Source organism: Miscanthus floridulus, chromosome 5 (genome assembly GCF_019320115.1).
Source record: "Miscanthus floridulus cultivar M001 chromosome 5, ASM1932011v1, whole genome shotgun sequence".
Taxonomy (NCBI): domain Eukaryota; kingdom Viridiplantae; phylum Streptophyta; class Magnoliopsida; order Poales; family Poaceae; genus Miscanthus; species Miscanthus floridulus.
Window position 1 is genome coordinate 139,108,474 of NC_089584.1, and position 22,926 is coordinate 139,131,399.

General features: G+C 44.5%; 1 protein-coding gene across 1 annotated transcript; it reads right to left on the reverse strand.

Annotated features, from left to right (window-relative positions):
* Positions 1–7: 7 nt before the first annotated feature.
* LOC136455473 (endoribonuclease Dicer homolog 3a-like) lies at positions 8–14,973 on the reverse strand. Its single transcript, XM_066455484.1, has 24 exons — positions 14,673–14,973; positions 14,019–14,123; positions 13,745–13,925; positions 13,561–13,674; positions 12,945–13,079; positions 12,762–12,831; positions 12,191–12,255; positions 11,747–11,878; positions 11,497–11,649; positions 11,178–11,358; positions 10,980–11,064; positions 10,682–10,874; positions 10,426–10,586; positions 9,750–9,810; positions 8,455–8,691; positions 7,848–7,912; positions 5,520–6,553; positions 2,690–4,332; positions 2,182–2,646; positions 1,811–2,092; positions 1,119–1,445; positions 841–1,021; positions 647–722; positions 8–569 (listed from the first exon to the last, which is right to left on the reverse strand). Exons 2-24 carry the CDS (start codon positions 14,039–14,041, stop codon positions 359–361), a joined length of 6,075 nt encoding a protein of 2,024 aa, XP_066311581.1. The 5' UTR covers positions 14,042–14,123; positions 14,673–14,973; the 3' UTR covers positions 8–358.
* Between the last annotated feature and the right edge of the window lie 7,953 nt (positions 14,974–22,926).

Here is a 22,926-nt window from a genome sequence, read left to right on the forward strand (position 1 = left end):
TATCTCGTGAAGAATCAAGTTTTCCTGTTAATAAGCATATCATTGCCTTGGGTGACAATTTCAGCTCATAGATTTTTCCCGAGTCTGGAAACCATGTGATGCTTATTACTGCATGAGTACACACGTCACGACCACGGCGAACATAGACGGAGTGCCCTCCCAGGCTCTTATCGGCATGCACCTGAATCCACAAGGCAGGAACAAGAGCAACGTACACGGCTACATTATTTTCCTACACCGGCGCAGCGGCCATCTAAGGACAACTGGTTTGGTAATGACATTATTCCAAGATGCCCAAGCAATAATCGCCGGTAAAATTACACCTTTCATAATGGAGCCACGAATTTGTGGCGATTCCTCATACTTCTTGGACTTGGAATCTACCTTGCCGCTGCAGCTCATAGAGCATGAGCAGCGCAGCAGAATCCTGTGAGCTCTTCTTATCCGCACGCCCGTCTCCTGTGAGGCTGATGACATCGCCGTTCGGTATATGCAATGTTATTGTTGAAGCAAATGTGAATCCTTGGGGTGCAACCTTTTGTGAGGAATCACCGAAAGAGGAGCACACACTGATATTTTCAAAAGAGGAAAGATTAGGTACTTGTTTACACAAGCCAACTGCAAACCCAATGTGAAACAGTAGTACCTTGGTTCGACTTTCACAAATTCAAACGTAGGCATTGGCCACTGAAGCTTTTTACACGACTTAACCTTCACAACCACTGCACAAATAAGATAAATTATTAAACTAATGTGAACTTATACATGATATGCATAGACGTCAATCTGACAAATATATAGGATGAAAAACAAAACAAAACAACTGAGACAAACACGTACATGGTTTATCAAGAACAGAGCCAGGAGCGGTACGTGACACAGTTAGTTCCTTTTGCCTAGGTGGTGCTACATTTTGTGTGTCCATAACATCAAGCAAGTTGTTGCAATGTTTTGTAGTACCAGAATTCTTTTCAAATTGTTCCACTCTGCTTGCATTCTTTGGAATTATAAGTCCTTTTTCCTGCCAACAAGAATACATGTTGAGCTGCTAATGCCCCAAATCAACCAGCATGCATGTAGAATGAATTACCAAAAGAATGGAGCATAAAAGGAAGTACCTCTAGATCCCTGAGCATTAAGGAAGCTGCGTGTGCCTTTGCATCTACTTTGTTCTTCCCACAACCTTGCCTCACAAGAAGCAAGTCCTTGAGTTGTAAGTTAAGAATAGCCATTGTGTCGTCTCCTTGATTTTCGCATTTAATTCCAATAAAGTACCCATTCTTGTCACACCACTCATTCAGTTCTCTGAACGGGGGTAACTCCAAATTCTCAGGTGTGACAATTGGGGAAAGAAGAGGTTTGAAAACCCGCCAAACTAAATCTAAATCAAGTTTGCTATCAATAAGAATAGCACCTGCAATACTTTCTACAATATCACCTAGAACCTGTGTGAAAGAAGACAAAGTGAAATGTCATATTCTAGACAAAAACAATGTTTCAACCAAGGTTTTAAAAACTGTGTTTCAACAGTATCTTTGGGGTCGGCCAAAAATGGGGATTACCGCATGGTGGACCAACCAATCACATTTTGTATTTTACTTTCAAGATTTCAACAGTTGACAATTTCAAACTACATGAAAAGCAAGTAGAGCCGGATATATTTCCTAGTTTTTACCATAGAAGTCCAACAGGCTGTAAAGGATGTTAACAAATAGTGCACTAATATGCTACTCCTAAACGAAAGCACATGTCATTCATGGGATCTGGAATCTCATATGCACTGGTGTACAGAGAGGAAGAGAAAACATACTTTTGGCCCCCTAAATGATCCACTGGATAAAAGGCTGGTTCTGTCCATGGATGAACCTTCCAGACTATTCACATATTCAGTGATTTGGTCTTGTAGGAACCCAGAAGAATGTTGTAGAAACTGATGGAGATTGTGCTTTACCGCAACTTGTGCAAAATTCTCATTATTAACTGATGCAGACCGTAAATCTGTCAGCTCCCCCTCATCTGTGTCTTTATGACTAAGGAACAAATGGCGAGTTATTAAAATATCCAAGACTGCATCACCAAGGAACTCCAAGCGCTGAAAGTAAAACGTCTTCCGTTAGAGAAAATGAGAAATAGAATAAAAAGCCTTGAACTAGCTAAGTTCAAGATAAATATCAACCATACCTGGTAGCAGTATGTTGCTCCAGATTCTTGCTGTGATGCGTGGGTGAGAGCCTCTATTAGCAAACCTTTCACTTGAAAGGTGTAGCCTAGTTTTGCTTCAAGCAATTCAACTACATCAACTTTTGGAAGATAATTTCGAACTGAAGCACACGACAGGGCTTCCATAATTAGCTCTTCCTCAATTTCAGTCTCAATCTGCAACCATTTGAGAACAGCAAAAGCTGCTTTTAATCCCCCTTCCACACAATAGGCCCCAATTATAGCCTCAACACAATCAGAGATGGTTTTGGAACATATCCATCTGTGTCCCTTGTCACACGCCTTGCCTATAATTATAGATTTGTCATCAATCCTATGAATATCCTCAGTTATAACCTCAGATTTTACTGGGCATTCACAAGGATAGGGACGTCTGCCACCCAGCAAGCCGACGGTCCACTTTGGAGATGAGCGGGGTGAAAGCGGCGAGATTCAACTTGACATTGGACAGAGGCAGACCTAGGTATACCTGTGGGAAGGACCCCTTTTGACACTGCAGGATACGCACAACACGCTGAAGGCGGTTCTCAGGAACGTGCATGGGCACCAGAGTGCTTTTGGAGAAGTTGATCTTAAGTCCAGTGGCCAGTGCAAAGTCATCTAATGTTGTCTTTAGCCGCCTGACATCAGTCAGCTCCGCACGGACTAGCAGTAGCGTGTCGTCTGCATATTGTAAGATTGGGCATGGACCGTCAATGGAGGGGTGACGGATGCCCGAGTCTTGTTTGATCAGCTGCTGTAAGACATCAGCCACCAGAAGAAAGAGGTATGGGGACAGTGCATCACCTTGCCGCAGCCCCCTTCTGCACTTGATCCATCTTCCTGGACAGCCATTGATTAGGACCAAGGAATGAGAGGTGGTGAACAATTGGGTCATCCATTGAATCCACGTTGGTGGGAACCCCCTGGCATGTAAAATTGCGAGCAAGCTGTCCCAACTAACAGAGTCAAAAGCCTTGACGAAGTCTAATTTGAGTACCAAAGTGAGACACTTTTTGCGGTGGCAGTATTGGACGAGCTCTGTTGCATAAACAAAGTTCTCTGAAATTGATCTGCCTTTGATAAAACCGGTCTGGTCGATGTCAATCAACTGCTGAACGTGCCTTTGCAGCCTGGTGGTAAGAATCTTGGTGATAATCTTGACCGGGCAATTCTGGAGGGAGACCGGCCTAAAATCTTTCGGAGCTGTGGCCCCCTGACATTTGGGCAGCAGAACAATGTATGCCCGGTTGATGCGGTCTAGATCCACCGTGCCGTTGTAAAAGCTTGAGAGGAAGCTGAGGATGTCGTCTTTGATGGCAGTCCAAGCAGTCACATACCAGGCTGGGCCGAATCCATCGGGTCCAGGGGCGCTGTTGATGTTCATTGATTTAACTGCATTGAGAGCTTCACCTTCAGAGAAAGGAGCCACCAGGTCGGCCAGAGCAGTAGCATGCGTCACAGGGTAGAGTGTTGCCACATCGAAATTCCATCTCGTGTCGTCAGCCACACCAAGGATGCTGGTGTAGTAATTGGTCCTAAAATCTTTCGGAGCTGTGGCCCCCTGACATTTGGGCAGCAGAACAATGTATGCCCGGTTGATGCGGTCTAGATCCACCGTGCCGTTGTAAAAGCTTGAGAGGAAGCTGAGGATGTCGTCTTTGATGGCAGTCCAAGCAGTCACATACCAGGCTGGGCCGAATCCATCGGGTCCAGGGGCGCTATTGATGTTCATTGATTTAATTGCATTGAGAGCTTCACCTTCAGAGAAAGGAGCCACCAGGTCGGCCAGAGCAGCAGCATGCGTCACAGGGTAGAGTGTTGCCACATCGAAATTCCATATCGTGTCGTCAGCCACACCAAGGATGCTGGTGTAGTAATTGGTCATGGCCTCAAACTTCGCCGCATGATTGACCAGAACTGTGCCATCCACAATTATTGCCGCAATCCGGTTCATTCTTTGGCGGCAAGATGCACGAGCGTGGAAGAATTTGGTGTTGGCGTCACCTTCCTTGAGGCTTTTCATTTTTCCCCGCTGCTTCTGGCAAGCCGCTTTCTGGCTGAGGAATAGCTGCAACCGGTTTGAGCACTGGTCCCTGAGACAACGTTCACCTGGAGAGAGTGATCTGAATTCTTCCAAGTAGTCAAATAAGCAAATGAGGAAGTAGCAATTATGGTATATGAATGGGGGGGTAGCGATGCTTACGCAGCCAAACCTTTGATGCTAGCCGAGCCGCCTTGACCTGTGCAACCATGACATGAGCAGCATCCCCAGTGCGAGAGACAGACTGCCAAGAAGGGAGAACAGAGTGTAGGAAGGAGGGGTCCAGGAGCCAAGACCTCTCCAGTCTGAAAATGCTGGGCTTAGGAATATTAGTTTGGATGGAGGCAAGGATTGGAGTATGATCAGAGGTTGGACGGTGGCCGGAGGTGAGAGTGGAGCCAGGAAAGACGTTTCCGAACTCCATGGTAAAGAAAGCACGATCCAGTCTAGCGAGTGTTGGCTCAGCCCTTTTGTTTGTCCAGGTGAACAGTCGGTCTAAGAGCGGCAGCTCGATCAGCTGCAGGTCATCAATCATTTGGTTGAACCTGGAGGCTAAGCTAGAGTTAAATGAAGTCGTATTCTTATCCGACGGTGCCCGGGTGAGGTTGAAATCCCCAATAATTATCTAGGGGTCGTTAATGGTGCTGGCAACGTTGCTCAAGTCGCTAAGGAACTGATCGGTGAAAGCATGGTCCGCAGGGCCATACACGTTAGTCAGGGCGGGGCGAAGGTCAGAAGTGGTTGACTGTAGGACCACAGTTATAGTGTACGCCGAGAAGTCATGGTGAACCAAGGTGAAGAGGCTGGAGCACCAGGCAGTAACCAGCCCACCACGAGTATCATTGGCCGGTTTAGCATGGAAGGCATCGAGGTTGGGGGGCATGAACGAGCGAAAGCAGAAACTGTCTACGACGTTAAGCTTGGTTTCCTGGAGGCAGACAAGCTGTGGGTGGTTCTTGTCGATGTTGTCTTTGACAACCACGCGTTTGTCAGACTGGCCGAGGCCACGCACATTCCAGGAGAGCACCACAAAGTTGTGATACGAACGATTCATGGATTCAGATTGAAACAACCAACGCCCGCTGAAGGCAGCAACGAGTTCCTGAGAGACAAAACAGACGGCGAGAGGACATTGCACGAACGAACAGAAACTAACACAGCAAGGTTCAAAGGCCTAAGAAAAAAGGACGGCGACGGAGAACCGCGATGACCGGTAAAGGTAGTGGCAATGCCAACCAGCCGAGCCGCAGGCGCAGCGTCGATCATGGGTAGCGACCGGTGGCCGCCGCCACCGCAACAGCACGCCTGCTGGGGCCGTCAAGACACGCGGCCTTGGCCAGACGGGAGAGGTCGAGCGCCATCAGAGGATTCTTCTTGAGGATGCGGCAGGCAGAGACCTGCGCCTTGAGCTCAGAAGAGCAGAGTACAAGGCTCTCCCGAAGAGCCTTCCTGTTGACCGCCTTTGTGGTCATGTCGACGAAGGAGCCAGACTCCCGAGCAGCAAGCCTGGAGCTAGCACGCTGAGGTTGGCGCCCAGCAGGAGCGCGACCGCGGCGAGGCTGCGGCAGGCGATCAGGAGCAACTGGTAGGCCCGAGGAGGCTTCAGGGGCACCAGAAGGACCCGGGCGCCCGACCGGGCGACGACCGCGGCGCGGCTGGAGGTGCTGGACCGCCGGGCACGGCGGCGGCGCGGGCGTAGTGTTGTCGACGTCGTGCCAGGGGAGAGCGAGGAGCGGATAGGAGCAGAGAGGCGTGGAGGGCACCGGGTCCCACGGCTCCAGCACCGTCGACGGGAGGATGACCGGGAGGCGCGGCAGCGGTGCAAGCGGGAAAGGGCGCACCAGGCCGTAGAAGAACGAGTCGAAGCCCGGGAAGCCAGGGACGAGCCGCAGGTTGCCGAAGGGGTGGGGCAGGTCCCGGGCAGGGGGACGCACAGGGCCGAACCGCGGGAGAGGGGTGTCCGGCGCACTCGCGGGCTCGCGGGGAGGCGGTGCCGTGGGTGGTAACTGGGGTGCTGGTGGGTTGGCGCTAGAGGAGGCTACACGGTTGATGGGGTCAACGGTGGGGGACTGGAGGACCGAGGAGGAGGGAGGCGGCGACGCGGGGCGAGAGGGAACATGCAGGATGACAGGGACAGACCTCGCCACCCCGTGCGAAGCAGGAGGCGGCGACCCGGGGTTGCGCGGGGAGCGTTTGACCGCCCAACGCAGGCGCGCCGAGCGCGGAGTTCTGCAGTTGCGAACCATGTGGCCGTAACCACCACAGCGCCGACACCGGATAGGGTCGCGGCAGTCCTTGACGTGATGCAGCCTGTTCGCTTGCTCGTAAACGATCATAAATTTCCAGCCGGGAACCGTGTTTTTCTCTCACACCAAACCAGCCAGCAGTAAATAATCCACGATACGATACGGCCTCCCGAACAGGCTAATGGTCGACGGCGAGGCAGCGGTAACAAGCGTTGGGGCTAGCACGGAAGCGTCTAGGCGCTGTGACGGGAGTAGGTTGAGGCGTCTTTAACACCGCCTGGAGGAAGGAGGCCGGCTAGACGGGCCTCGGTGCGCCGCACAGTGCAAGGTTGTTGGCACGGTAAATGCAGGGGTCGCCAATGTCAGCCTCGCCGCCTGACGTGGCGTGCATCCGGAGAGGGAGCAAAGGGGGGAGAGAAGGGGAGCCGGGCGTGCACAGCTTAAGCAGGTAAGGGCGCCGCGACGACGCGTTTTGGGCCGCCCTGGCATGAATGCTCTGTCCCCCAGACTTAGGCCTCGTTTAGATTGCGAAAAAATTTCAACCCGATGAATAGTAGCACTTTCGTCTTATTTGACAAATATTGTCCAATCATGGACCAACTAGGCTCAAAAGATTCATCTCGTGATTTCGAACTAAACTGTGCAATTAGTTATTTTTTTTACCTACATTTAATACTCCATGCAAGCGGCTAAAAATTGATGTGATGGAAAGAGAGTGAAAAAACTTGAAATTTGGATGGCATCTAAACAAGGCCTTAGCATGCGAAGCAACCGGATGTGAGAGGGTTACAGTGGGGGACCGTTGGGGCGCATTGAAGGCGGGCCCAGCCAAACGATCGGCCGCGGCCGCCGCACGCGCTTCGTCGCCATGGACGTCGACCTCCATGGATCCCAAACGAAGGTGACCACGCAGCGCAATGAAACGAGCGACATTCTCGGACGCGACTAACACGTGGAACAAGAACAGGCGAATGGATCGTGCTTTCAAGACCACTGGAGGGGACGTCAAGCAGAAGGAGAGAATATTGGAGACCTGGTTGGAGTTGAGGGTGGTGGGGGCGGAGGAGAAGGAGGGTGTAAGCCAGAGAGTACCTGGCTTGGGGAGAGGGACTCCCAGCAACAATGGCGCTGCCGTGGAGTAGAAGTCGCGGAGAAGCAGCTCCTGGAAGCGGTGGCCCGGCCTCCCGGCGGGAGCCTGAGCGGCAGACTTGAACGCAGCACGGGGAGGGACGACGTCGGGTTGCACAGGACCAGTGCCGGTCCTAGGATTTTGAGGGCCCTCTGGCGAACTTATCGCGACGGCCCCTCTCGATAAATGTTTCTTAGGTAACATTCTAAAATTCTAACACCTGACCTAAATTATAAGAAAAACATAACTATACGAGTACAAAGTACTAGACAAAAATTGAACAAGAAAAAAAACCTAGGGCCCAGACAATTTGGATATGAACTTATTCAGAACCAAGATTCACAAATCACAAAAAGGGCAGAAGGCAATAACCAAGATCAGATGTCGTCGTCTTCGTCGAGCCCTGCTTCAGCTGCCTGGTCGCTGCCGTCGTCTGGAACGCCGTCGTCTGGCTTCTGGAAGACTAGAACTCGAGCATCGGTATCTCAGTGATCTGCGCTGGTGATCGCGTGGTGAACTGGTGATCGGCGCTGCGTCTCTCGCAGTCTCCCGTCTCGCCAGAAGTCCGGAAGTCACGACTCGTGATCGCTATGTGCGCGTGTGCGGGTGTTGGCGGCTCGGCTCCTTGCCTCTCGGAAAGAAAGAGGCCGATGACTACTTTTGCTGATGGGCCGCTGCATCTTCTCATTAATCTTAAATCCTAATGGATTATAGCTAAAGGGTATGGAGTATTATATACTTGGGCTTGGGCCCCCATCCCGCGAGGGTCCTCGGCCGTCGCACCTCTTGCCCACCCCTTAGGGCCGGCACTGCACAGGACAAGGCGACGGGGGCACCTCAGGCAATGACGGCGTAGCTGGGGTGGTGGAAGAGAGGGGGTTGGGCTCAGAGGGTGAAGGTGGCGGAGGGGTCTGGGCAGACGGCGGCGGCGGCGGCGGCTGCGCGAGGGGCGTCGCCGCTGAGTCGCCCGGGTCGAGAGCTTCGGCCCAGAGGCACTCCATCTCAGCATCGATACAGTTTTCGGTCCTCGGAAATCTCAGTCTGATCCTACGCCGCCTTCGGCTCCCACATCTCTGAACCCCAAGAGCCAGACATAGAAAGAACTTTCACCCTGTTCGCTTGTTGGTTTCAACCAGCCCAAACCAGCCAACCAACAGTATTTTCCTCTCACATAAAACCAGCACCAGTCAGCCCAAACCAGCCTAGAAACCAACCAGCGAACAGGCCGTTTAGTTGTACCATGCAGCTCTTTCCGTTTGGTTGTACCTTTAAGAATAAAATAAGACACTGTCATTAGAGATACTTATTGTTTATTTATCATTTAGTAAATAAACAATAAATAAATATTACCAATCAGATTCACTTCACTGTGCATAACGACTACAAACAAGAACTCCACCCATTCCAAATTATGTCATTTTAGCTTTGTCCTAATTCAAACTTCTCTAACTTTAACCAAATTTTTAGAAAATATATTAACATCTACATACCAAATGAATGCACTATCAATACATATTTCATGATGGATTTAATGAAACTAATTTCATGATATAGATGATGTATTTTTTTATATGGTCAAAGTTGGAGAAGTTTGACTCGGAAAATGTAGTAACCTATAATTTGGAACATAAGGAGTATGTGATACAAGATATCTCTTTAGGAATTAACAATCATATACCTAAACCTGCACCAGATGTCGAGATACTAGACTTGGGCCTTGTTTAGATCACCTCCAAATTCCAAGTTTTTTCATTCTCTCTCCATCACATCAATTTTTAGCCGCTTGCATGGAGTATTAAATGTAGGTAAAAAAAATAACTAATTGCACAGTTTAGTTGGAAATCACGAGATGAATCTTTTGAGCTCAGTTGGTCCACGATTGGACAATATTTACCAAATAAGACGAAAGTGCTACTATTCATCGGGTTGAAATTTTTTGCAATCTAAACATGGCCTTGCTTGAAATTTCCAAAGGCGGCTCTTGAACTGATGGAGAAAGATGGTCATCAAGTGCTCCGAGCTGATGCAGCCTCTTAAATGCATCAAGGCAAACAAGCTGCTTTGTTTTCTGCATGTTTCTTGCCTTTGGACCTACCTAAAGTTGAAACATGGCACTAGATGGTAGTGTTACAGTACACTCATAACCATCACCATAATGGGTGAACTGAAATGTGGGTCTTGGGGTGTAGTGCCTTCAACACGAGCAAGAAAGTCAGAAAAATAGGTTGGAACCCTACACAGGAAAATAAAAAATACCTGACAGAAACTTGGTATGTTAGAATTTCTGAATGTATATAATCTATGTAGCCATGTAAAAGGACAAAAAGGAAATGTAGTCACCATACTTGTCCTTCGGGAGCTTGTCACAGTACAGGTTGAGAACACTGATGCTAGAATCAGTAGTTATTTTGGCTCCTGTTGTGCTTATATGGTATTCATTTATTTCTTCAGTGGGGAAGAAATTGGGGTGTGAATCCTCAGGCTCTCGGTTTGAAGCAATCTCAGCCATCGAGGCCTTACTTCTCATAATCCCAGATATTGGGCCTGTTCGCTGGTTGGTTTCTGGGCTGGTTTGGGCTGGCTGGTGCTGGTTTGTTGTGAAAGGAAAACACTGTTGGCTAGCTAGTTTGGGCTGGCTGAAACCAACAAGCGAACAGGCTGATTAAATCATTTTGTTTCACATTCCCCCTGCGAAGAACATTGACAATATGGCTTCTTGTAATCGTTTTATTATCATGGAAATCATAGTACCATCACAAGCATAAGTAGTTTAGAGTTTAGACAACACTACAAAGGAAAGGGTTTACTGTTCAATCATTAGTATGTACTGAGAGCCCCTCTGTCGGGCTCGTCCACGTGATTGCACATAGCTGTGGGTAGTCCTTGGCAAATCAAATCTTATTACACATGAGCAGTCTGGAATATGTATTCCCTCTTCTGCAACATCTGTAGTAAACAATAAGTTGACCTACATTTTATTTTTCAGGGGGAAAGAAAACAAAGTCAGATCATGAGAAGTTGAGCACTATGTTTCAATTTACAGAAATGACAGATGTTAAGTACCTTTCCAGAGCGGAACGAATCCAGCGCATCCTTTTGCATTTTAGAGGTGAGGGCATCCACTGAAGAACTCCCTCCAGTTAGAAAAGAGACTCTGAAACAGGAGAGTCGGCCTATTTTCTTCATTGTCCTCTCAATGACTCTAGCACTAATCTTTTGATCCACAAAAATAAGGCATCGGATGTTATCAGAGTCACTGTTAGACACAGATGTATGTCATGTTAGTGTAAAGGCACATAGTTGAAAATGAACAGGTCAAGTTACGAAAATATCACTTCACCTGAAAGAGAGAAATACTTACATGAGCTCATAAAGCTTTGGTGAAATATAGCCCATCTTTGTTGCTTCCACACATCCACTCTCTGAGTTCAAAAGGGCATCAATTCCTGAAATGTCAAGGAATCATCACCGATGCATCATACTTAATATATGGGATGTTGCAATGCTACATCTTAGCAATTAGTTCTTCATTGAATTAGTTTAATCTATACAGTCATACCTTGTTGCTGTTGGAGGCGTTTGTCAATTACATCCAACACTTCCTGAAAGAACTTCATATGAACCATTGAAATTTCTGCAAACAGGATTGGTCCATTTGGATCATGTTGCTGATCAGTGGTGTCACTGCCCCCCTTCAGCCAACCTTTTCTCTGACCCCTTTCAATGCAGATTTTAGTGGCCTAAGAAAAAAATAATTATCTAAATAAATACCATGGAACTGTGAAAATTAAAGGAAAAGACCAAAAAAGCAATTAACACTCAAGACAAAAAAGAACAAGGGCAAACATTAATAGCTTGAAACCAATTCTAACTAATACCTCACTAGCACAAAGAAGACCAGCGTCTTCAAGGCAATAGCAAATCTTTGCTAAAGAATTTGAGAGACGTCTCCATGATTCTTTTGTTATTTCATCAGCATCTTTGTACTGATTGGTCGACCTGTTATGCAATTGTACGATCAGCCCATCATACTGCACACGTAAAAAGATGCTGATTTTAGACATCGATCTTAAAAGCTTTGGTAAAGACTTCAACGACAGAGCCAGGAATTATTAAAGAGTATGAAACCTTGGAACACAAAATTTCCAGTTCTTCACTTAAATCATCAAAAGAAACAGTTCTTGGCTCATAGTATCTGTTCACTTCTTTTGCAGAAGGAACACAAAGTTCTATCTCTTCTCTATCCACCACAGCGTGTATCTGCGTTACAATGTAAATAGGAGCAGTTAATAGCATTTTCCTGTAGTGTAAGGGCAAAGTGGACATATTTCACCTTAAATGTCTGTGAGGTTCCATAGATAAATTGGAATATGTCTGTGAGGTTCCATCTTGTAGCATGAAACAAGTATAGTTGTAAACCACGCATTTCAATATGGCCATGTCTGTGAGGTTCCATAGATAAATTGGAATATTGGAATAATCACACAGCTACTGTGTCCTGGATAATCTAAGAAGCTTGTACACACACGCAGTATAAATAAATAAATAAAGTAGTAAAAAAAAGGGACATACCTTGGAATCTAAAATATTTTCCAGCTCAGATAGCTGATTTTCACAATCCAAATCAGAGGAGACCCCTGCAAGATGAAAAGGTAAAATGGCAAAACATAAGCAAATATTTAAATGGTGAAGGTACAAAATCCATGGTAGGAAACAAACCAAATTGCAAGAATTAACAACATATGGTGGAATTACAAATAAAGATTATATGCTCAGAATTCCTCTATCTTTTTCACTTTTTTCTTGAACACATAGGAGAACTGTGTGACATTGTATTTAATTGATGGATAGACACCAGTCCTATTTATTTCACTTGGCCATGACAGGTTTTAGTATGTGACCAAAATGCCATCATTTGTGATATTTTGGTGCAGCCAAGCCACCACCAACATAATCATCATATTTCTCAATAATGATATTACAAGCCATCATGATTCAATTTAGTAATCATCGCTCGATTACATTTCTGACAAAGATCATTAGCTTGCCACTGGAGATGTTAGTTTAAAGATCAGGGAATTTTGTGATGTCTGAAAGATAACAACAAAAAAGAACGTTAAATACTTTTATCATTAATACTTGCCTTTTCTTATGACAGGAGAGGCTGTCATACCGAATACATTTGGTTTATGCTCTGATCCATGATAGAACTCCTGTTCAAAAGGGCAAAATAACAGAAACTACTAATTAAAAACAAGCGAGACAAAAAAAAAGTAATTCGTAACTTTGTAACTATTACAAGAAAGTGTTTTTTTTTTCAGAATACCTTCATTATCCTAGTATATGGGTGGTTACCAGTTGTGTGATGGCATTCATCAAATATCATGAGACTAACCATGTCCAGGATCAAGAAAGCTTGGCGTAAAGCGTCTAGCAACACCTGTGGTGTCATGACCATAACCTGCAATTTTTCTTGGGGGCTGTCAAGTAAGTAAATGGAGCATCACAAACTAGAATTCTGCAACTTTGCTGCAGTAATTTTCTTTAATGTTTAATCTAGAAACATAATTTTTTGTTACCAAAATTATTAAGGTACTGTGAAGGAAGATTGGACAATCATATCTTCAAAAATTACGAAGGGGAAAAATAAGAGTAGATACACAGGCACAAAGAAAAAGGCTTTACAGATCAAATTTGCAGCAAAAAGATCAGAAAATTTCAATATGCACATAAGCTAGAATAATTATATCATGCCATACAGTACATGTCATGATCTTTCAAACCCAAGTAGAGTAAATGAAAGCTAAACACCTGCTGTCAGCAAATCTAATCTAATTAACAGAAGTGTGCAGAACAGCACTGCCACAAATTTGGGAGGATCATTTCCTTTAGAATAAATGAGGAATCAATATGATTGGGAAAAAGATAGCAATGAAACTTGCCTGATATTTTAAGAGTTGCTGTTGCCAACTATGAGCCTTCCATTGATCAACACCCTTCGCACCATGATAATGCTCCACCTCAAAATCAGTGTAGCTCTTAATAACCTCGCATTGCTGTCACAGAAACTATCAGCACAAACTTGTTTCATTTCAGTTAGAATCATCAGCTTTTGGTAGAAACCACCTGTGTGACGAGTTGAACTGTTGGTGCAAGGAATATGATGAGCTTTCGATCATTATTTGCTTTGCTGATCTTCCCAAAATGCTTGATGAGCATGACAGCAATCATTGTCTTCCCAGCTCCTGTGTCAAGCATCGCAATTGTGTTCTGCCTCGTAGCAACCTCATAGACATCAAGCTGGTACCTGATCAATTCAACATCACAAAGCACAACCATCATATGATACACTGTACCCTGAATGTATAACAGTGAAATTCCTTGGTCAAATGTACAGAACCTTCTGGAGAGAAATCCTGGCATTCCCTCTTCTGCCGTTTATGCTTATCTGTTTCGCCTTCTGGAGGCGATGAGTTGGATGGCCTCTTCAAAGTATTCATGTCTCCTGCTAATGCAACAATGATTTATCAAGTGAGTACTGTGAGTTCAACAGAAATCCATCATCAGTAGTCCCAAAACCAAATGCATAGAGTGATAAGGGTTATTAACCCACAAAGTACACAGGGTAAAGGAGGCCATGTCTCCTGCTAATGTAACAATCACTTGTCGTGAGATCAGCAGAAATCCATCAATAGTAGTCCGAAAACCAAATGCTAAGGGTTAATAACCACAAACAGCACAGGTAAAGAAGGGAATAAAAAATTTGGGTCATGACGAACGGCATAGCTCCAAAAACCCTCATCCGAAGGCACGAACCCCCAAAGCCCCGATCCAAGTACCACCTCATCCGGAACCTTGGCCAAAACCTCCAGTTCACCCGCATTAGCGCGATCGAAGCAGTATCAGCTGGAATCGAGCATGCATTACATGGCCCAGCCTGATCACGCCCTACTCTGCACTGCATGGCCCAATCGACGGGCCGGACACCAGGGACTGGAAAAACACAAAACCCAGAAAAAAAACAAAAAAACCCACTAAAAAAGCTGGTGGTTACCATCGGCGGCGGCGGCTGCCTCCATCGCGGAATCGGCTGCCGCGCGTCGGCTTCCGTCGCGGAATCTCCGCCTCCGGCAAGGCGGAACGGCAAGGTGGGGCGCCGCCGGCCGCGGGTGGCGGAGGACGGCGGTTGGCGGTGTTGGCGGCAGGGGAGGTCCAAAGTCAAGCGGGGAAGTCCAAAATGTGGTTGCTAGCGCGGCTGGGGACAGTGGAGGCGGCTCCGGCGACGAAGAAACCGCCGGGGACGGCGGGAGGAGTGCGGGAGGCGAGGGCGAGCGAGCTGTCCTTGGCTGACGAAGGTGCCCTTTTATTGCTGACTGAAGAGGGAGAGGCACAGGCAGAGCCGCTGAGGCAAAAGGAAACCGAAGGAAGGCCTGGTTTAGATTGCAAATTTTTATAATCTAAACACTATAGCATGTTTTATTTATATTTGATAAACTTTGTTCGATCATGAACTAACTAGGCTCAAAAGATTTGTCTCGTAATTTACAACTAAATTATATAATTAGTTATTTTTTATCTATATTTAATGCTCTATACATACGTTCAAAAATTGATGTAATGTAGAGAAAGTAAAAAAACTTGGAATTTGAAGGTGATCGAAAAAAAGGGGAAAAACTGTACTCCGAGCCCGAGGTTAACTGCACACGCACACGCACACGCACACGCACACGCGCACACGCACACGCCGTGTTCGACAGGAGGAACCTCAGAAAATCAGAAGAGGTAGTAATACACGTCTTTTGATACTGAACGGCCCCACCTTGTCTCTTCCCCTTCCATCTCCGCTCGTCTGCGTTGTGCGTTCCGGTCCCATCTCTCTATTTTTCCCCGAACAATCACTCTGGGACAAGGGCTTCAGCCGCTGGGTAGGTGGGACGCGTGCGGAGCGAGGCTGCCAACGAAAGGAGCGCGGCCGGGTAATGCGAGTCCCAACAGGCAGTTTCCAATTTTTCATGAAATTAATTACCTGCCATGTAAACTAGGAGCATCTCCAAAAAACAATCTGTCGATTTATGATTTTGGTTTGATTGAAAAAACATATCTTCGACAACTTCTAACCCCACCTTTCAATCTTTTTTACACTTATAAACATCGACCCCATCGAGCCGATATATACAAGCGCTTATCCATCGTATCAATCTAAGGTAAAAGGATATGAAAAAGAATAAAAAAGTATGACAGAATTTCTGATACAAATGTACAAAAGAAAAAATAAATTATAAAAGTGGTTAGAGTGATTTAGAAATGTCTCGAGATTTTTGACATAAAATTACCCTAGGAGCAAGATTTAGAACTATTGGAGGAAGCCAACAAATATACTCTCATTTTTTTAGTTACTTGAAAAATTCATTAGTTTACCAAGTGATTTTTTAGAAACTATTAGAGATGCTCTAAGACCCTGTTTAGATTCATTGGCTGCTAGTATAATAGTTAGTTAGCTAATAGGCCATAACTAATATTAATTGTTATTAACTAGTTTTGTTCAACTAGTGAAATAGTCGTTAGTTTAGGACATGTTTGGATCCATTAGTTGTAATAGTTAACTAGCTAAATACTCCCTCTATGTTCTTAAAGAATGTCGTTTTGAGGTTGTCTTAAGTCAAATATTTTAAACTTTAACTATAATAAATTCTTTTGGGTCTAGTTCGAAAATATGAAATTGATGTAAGTAGATTCATCTCGAAATATAATTGTTTACACTAAAATTTGAGAAGAATGTGGGAACTCGAAGCTTCCAAGATCACATCATCAAGGAATCGATTGCCTAAGGATCGATATCAGCTGGTTCAGATACGGTACTGGGATCGGCTCTCTTCGGACGACGTCAGCAAATAACGTCAATAAACTACGGTTGGCATCGGAAGAAACATATCGGACTCTACAAAGAGAAAAGATTAGAGTCCAGGTTATCTTAAGTTAGGAATGTTTTCTCTTATACCAAAGATTATAATGAGTCGTACTTGAGTATGATTCATGCTTAGGTTCCGGGTATAAATATTGGACCCCGCTTATTGTAAAAAGACATACAATCAATCAATACCAATTACTTTTTTTGGCTTTACGCCAACCCTTAGAAGTAGGAGTTGTGTAGATCTCGATGAGTTTTTCAACAAGCACAGTTGCATCGGTCCGGTCGACCTCCGGCTTGTCTGTAAGTACCGTCATGGCTTATACTTCTGTTTGTAAGGCTGCATCGGTTAAGTTCGATCTCCACTGCAAGCTCTAGTATAAGCTAGTTATCGATTCTTATCTAGTTCAAGTACAGCTGCATCGGTTAAGTTTGACCTCTACTGCTCGAATTATATTAAGGTCAAGCTATCGGCTCTACCTAAGGGTGGCATCCTTTGGGTAGATTCATTAAGTTACCGATTTTACTGATGTTCTTATTGTCATCACTTTCAGCAAAAATCAACTTGCTCGGTCGAGATCGGTCTAGTTTAGCCTCACATCCTTTTAGTCCATCGTTTATTTCGTTACATTGCGACGGATCTCACTTTAAACGACAGATTATGTTTTATCGGTCGTTCTACTTCGATCTCGATCGTGCATAGTACACGGTTAAGGCATGCCTGATCTTGAGAAGGTTTACTAGCAAGTTGAATCTAGTCTATAACCCGCTATTATGGATGTATCGATTTGATCGACCCCCACTGTTAGTACTTTAGATCGGAGGATACTAGCTAGTAGATTTGCTTTCGGCAAGACATGACCTTGGCTGTTTGCTATGCCTGCATCGGCTAAATAGCCGATCGCCTGCACTTTAACGCTCATAGTATATTTTCATGATCTTATTAAATGTGAATAGATCTATTTTCTTCAAAGGTTTAATCTGTTATCTTTATTATGGCTGTCATCGATCCGGTCGAACCTCACTGTTAAAGATAATAGGTTAGATTTGAGGAGTTCATAGGTCTGCTCATATTGAATAGTCGATTGTTCACATGCTATGATCCTTTTCTACCTGAATCGGCTATTTTAGCCAATTCGCTTGTGCTTTCACAGATATGACACGCTTTTATGAACCTATTGAAGTATAGTCGGTTCTATGGGTTTTTTGGTTCTAGACTATCATCGTCATCATAGCTGCATCGATCCGATCGAATCTTACTATTGACAATAATGGATTAGATCTAGACAGTTCATAGGTCTGTCTGTATTAAACAGCCGATTGTGTGCGTGGTATATCCCTTTTTCACCGAATTCATTGGCTCTACACTACGTATTGATCGAATCTGATTTAGCCAGTGATGTATCTCTGACGTATACATGTTAATAACTTAAGGGAAAGAATCATAAAAACTGGATGCATCGCAGTCGTCATTATAAAATCAATCACAACCCGCGAGTGTTACAGTCCTTAACAGTCAATTTCTTCTCGTATCGGCTATTTAGTCGATTTTTTCATCTGGCTGCTCCCGAAGCGGCACACTTGGAACTATTTGGGCAAGACCGGCATGCTCCACCTTAAATTACTGATAAACTTTCTCTCCTTATCAATTGCAGGTCAAATTTACTGGCATGCCTTTGAGAATTCATAGGGTCGACTGGTCCTGTGTTGAAGCCAAGCGAATCTCCGGACTCATCCTAAGCAGATCCTTCCGACTTGCTGTGTGCCAGGCGCATTGACACATTTTTGCGTTGGCACACGTTTTGGCATGCCTGGTGGAACCTCACAATCGTCATGGCAACTTACAACAATAGTGACATTCTCATGATGCCTTATGAAGACATACCTGATAAAGATAAGGATATCATCGGTAAAGCTATAGAAGAATTTTAGAATAAGTGTTTGTTGTTCTACACTAAGACATGTGACAATAAAGTTGTTCAGAAATATCTACTGCCAAGAGTTTTGATGCATGGACAGTCAGATACAAACGAAGCTGAGGATAGATGTTTCTTCATGGATGTCATAAACAAATCTATTCATGATGTCATATTGAACCATAATACAGTTTCTTGAACACATTCCACAAATACCATGAAGGAGGTATTTTATGGATATCCAATTGATCAGGTTAGACTGGCTTACTATAACATTCAACACCTGTCGACTCAAGGGACTAATTAAGCCAGTACTAGCCATCAAGAAGTAGTACTAGCTGGTAATGATGATGTACATGCAGTTTAGAGCTCATCTGAGCAAGTTCGAGGCACCACTACTAATCAGATGCAGTATAATCCTGAAACATCAGTACAGCGTGTGCAACAACCGACGGGGCAAACTAAGAATCAAATGGTTAATTTTGGCGTATCAGGCCAAATACCATCGACAGCTCAAAAAATAACACCATCAGTTTAAATGATTCGTAGAGACATAGATCCTGATATCTACAACCAAAGACTTTAAGCAGCAAATCAGCAAATGACCCAATAGATAGAAATTCCACAAGGGTATCATTACGAAACAGACTACAATACCCTTCATATGATTCCAAATCCAGGGTATCAAGGTACCCGAAATTTTAATTCGTAAATGAATCAGCAATTACAAAGAAATTCATATTCTAGTGCTGATGAGTTATTGCTCTGAGTGACTGAGATGATGAAAAATTAGTTTAGTTTGAAGCTAAAAGGATAGACCTTTTCATATAAACATCCATATCTAAATTGATATGATTTGGTCGCTCTTCCTATAAATTACATGCTCCTGGAGTTTGCTAAGTTCACTGATCAAGATAGCACCGGCACAATAGAACACATCAGTCGGTATCTTACACAGTTGGGTGAAGCATCCATTGAAGAGGCTCACCGAGTTCGTTTCTTCCTCTTGTCTCTATTAAGATCAGCCTTCACTTGGTTTTCATCGCTGTCAGTTAATTCCATTGCCAATTGGATTGACCTAGAGAAGAAGTTTCATACATATTTTTTATACTGGGTCATGAAAAAAGAAAATTATAGATTTGACGACCATAAGGTAGAGAACTAATGAATCGAGCACCGAGTTTCTTCAGAGGTTCCCAGAGACCAGAAATTTGTGTTTCTCATTGAACTTGACTGATGATCAGCTAGCCGCTTTGACCGTTTAAGGAATGTTGCCAATATGGAAAGAGAAGCTGATAGGGCAAGAGTTTGATAATTTAGGTCAATTGGATCAACGAGTGGCAGCGCTCAATAGCTAATTTCAGAGTATGCGCAGAGATACCCAATTCTAAAAGAGTGCTGCAATTGCCGAAGCCTATAATCCATATTTAGTTGATGACGACTATGAGGACGAAGAAGAAGAAGAGATTGCTGCGGCCGAATAGAATTGGGGCAAGAAGACAGTAATGGTACCAAGTCCTTAGGGAAAAGGAGTTGAAGAGAGCTATGATTTTGATGTCACAAAATCAGACAAGCTCTTTGATTTCTTGCTTGAGAAGTGACAGATCAAGTTGTTCGCCAATCATGTTATATTGCCTCCTGATCAGTTGAAGAATAAGAAGTTCTACAAATTTCATAACGCTACTTCTCATTTTACTAATGAGTGCAGAATTTTCCAGCAATAAATACAGAGGGCTATTCAGCAAGGGAAGCTCAAATTTAATACACCTCGGAAGATAAAAGTTGATGATAATCCTTTTCCAAGAGATCAGAACATAGTTGATGCTAGGTTGCTCAAAGGGAAAACTAAAGTACTAACATCAACTAGGGCCAAAGAAGCCAGAACCATCGACCCAAAGATGCAAATATCGGCTAATGAATATAGAGAGAGATTGAAAGATGTCAGAAGAGCCAATATGAATAGGGAGAGACGTCAAGGGACAGGGCAATAAGGCCACGTGTCACATCTCGAATTTTATTGTATAAATGGCAAGGGCAGAAGAAAAAGGATTATCAGCGTTGGTTAGAAGAGAAAGAATACCAGCATCAACAGAAGAAAGAGAGGTATGATAAAAGCAAGCTGAATCACATTGGAATTGTTCTTTCTTCAGACATTGTTGGAATAAAGGTTTGAAATTGCCTACTAGAAATAATTGCCCAGAATGCTGTGAGCAATATTAGGAGTTTAGGCAATCTCAAGCCAACTGCCAGTTTATCTATGCTCGAGATGAGTATCATCGTAATAATATAGATCAACGCTTAAAAAGTAGAAGTGTTCATGATCGGCTTGGAAAGCGAGTTGTTGATTAAAACTGGGTTGATTATGAAGAAGAAGATAATGAGGAAGAGTATGTTTGGCAGGAAGGGCAATGGTGTCCAGGAGGTTTGACAGGAAGCCAAAAAAGAAGGGTGCAACGCCTATGGAACAAAGAGCTAGAACAGACTCAGGCATCTGGTAGACCTCAAGTTTGGCGTGGTAAACAAATATCCGATAGGGGTCAACCATCGGCTAATATTCAAATGGCTTTTCTATTGCCGTCAGAATTCAGAGCTCCAGCAGATCAGAAAGTCTATTCAGATTTTGACAAATCAGAATATAAGGAGATAGTTGCCAAGTTGGCAGTTGTACAGCAAGCTATATTTCATAAGCCAGTTAAGCATCGGCACTTAAAGGCTTTATATGTGAAAGGTTTTGTTAATAGAAAGCCGATGAGCAAAATGTTAGTAGATGGAGTTGTTTTCGTCAATCTTATACCTTATACTATTTTTCGCAAGCTTGGCAAGGGGACAGGAAATTTAATTAAAACTGATATGATGCTTAAGAATTTCGGAGGTAATGCATCCAAGACCAGGGGCAATGAACATTGAATTGACAATCGGAAGTAAAACTTTACTCACCATGTTCTTTGTTATTGATGAAAATTGTTCATACAGTTTACTCCTTGGTCGCGATTGGATTCATACAAATTATTGTGTACCATCGACTATGCATCAACGCTTGATTCAGTGGCATGGAGACAATGTTGAGCTGGTTCACGCTGATGATTCTGTGAGCATCGCAACAGCTGATCTAATGTATTGGGAGCTAGAAGACTTCGAATGTTTTTCTGACAAGCTATGGGAAGAAGGCTTCATTAAAATTAATGATGAAAGCCAACAGCCGATCCAAACAATTGGCTCTAAGAGTTTGTTTTAATGGATAATCCAATAGATGGTACAGGTGGTAAACTAGGGCATGGCTTCGCTTCGGCCGATGAATTAAAGAAGATAGACATTGGTCCTGGAGATAGGCCTAGGCCAACGTATGCGAATGTTAAGTTGGATCCTGAGTATAAGCAAGAATTGATAAATTTATTAAAGGAGTTTAAAGGTTGTTTTGCTTAGAAATACAATGAGATGTCTGGCCTAGGTCGATCGATTGTTTGATCTTTCGTCTGAAGAGTTCTGGTGCAACCTGTCAGGAAGCGATCAATGGAAAATGACTGAAGAAATATTATCCTAGCATTTGGATCAATACTTGATAACCGATTTGTTCAGTCATCGGCTCTAATAGGCGGTACCAGAATGTTATCGTCTTTAGCTCAAAATTACTCCAAAAGGAAAAGCCGATATGAGATGTATCATCTATAGAACAAAAATAAACACAAAGACAATCATGATGTATATGAAGGCATTGCAAAAAGAACACTGAGATGCGATCATAGAAAAACAAAAGATTTTATTCATTGATTAGTTTGCCCTAAATACAAACTAATCAAAAATATTGTTTTATCACATCCTAAGTGGATGTGATGTCCACGATGGCCTCCACTGCATCGATGAAGTCCTCGATCAACTCCTCGTGCTCCTTGGGGCTGTCATCCATCAAGAAACCGGTCTCCGTGGTATGGAGCTCATACCCGGTCTGGACCTGCGCCGCGGCCAGTGCCACCGATGCACCACAACGGACGCCATGAAGGGCAATCTCTTGGACATGGGCCGGGACATCATGGAGGCGGGCGTTGATGAGAGGGCCTCGAGCATTGACGGTCGCCGTAGCCACGTTCACCGCTAGTCGGAGGGACTCCAACTGCACCGTCAGGGCTGGCGATCACAAAAACAAAAGAGCTATCAAGATAAAGACAGTGGAAATCAGAATAGAGGTGTTCTTAGAGTTCATCTTAACCGCCACCATAGCGTCAGATTCGGCCAGCCATGCCCGAGCAGTGTTGGCCTCTTCCTCAGCAACGAGGAGGGCAGCTTGAGAGGCCCCAAGGCGGATCTCAAGCTGACTGTTTTCCCGAGTTGCCTCGAAATAACGATCCTAGGCTGCCCTCCACTCCCAACAGAAACGCCGGGTGTCGTCGCCATTGTAGGAGTTGAAGGAGTCCGATGACGAGTCCAGCGTAGAGGCGGCATCAGACACAACATTGGAGGGCTCACCGACCCTGGGAGGCAGTGGACGA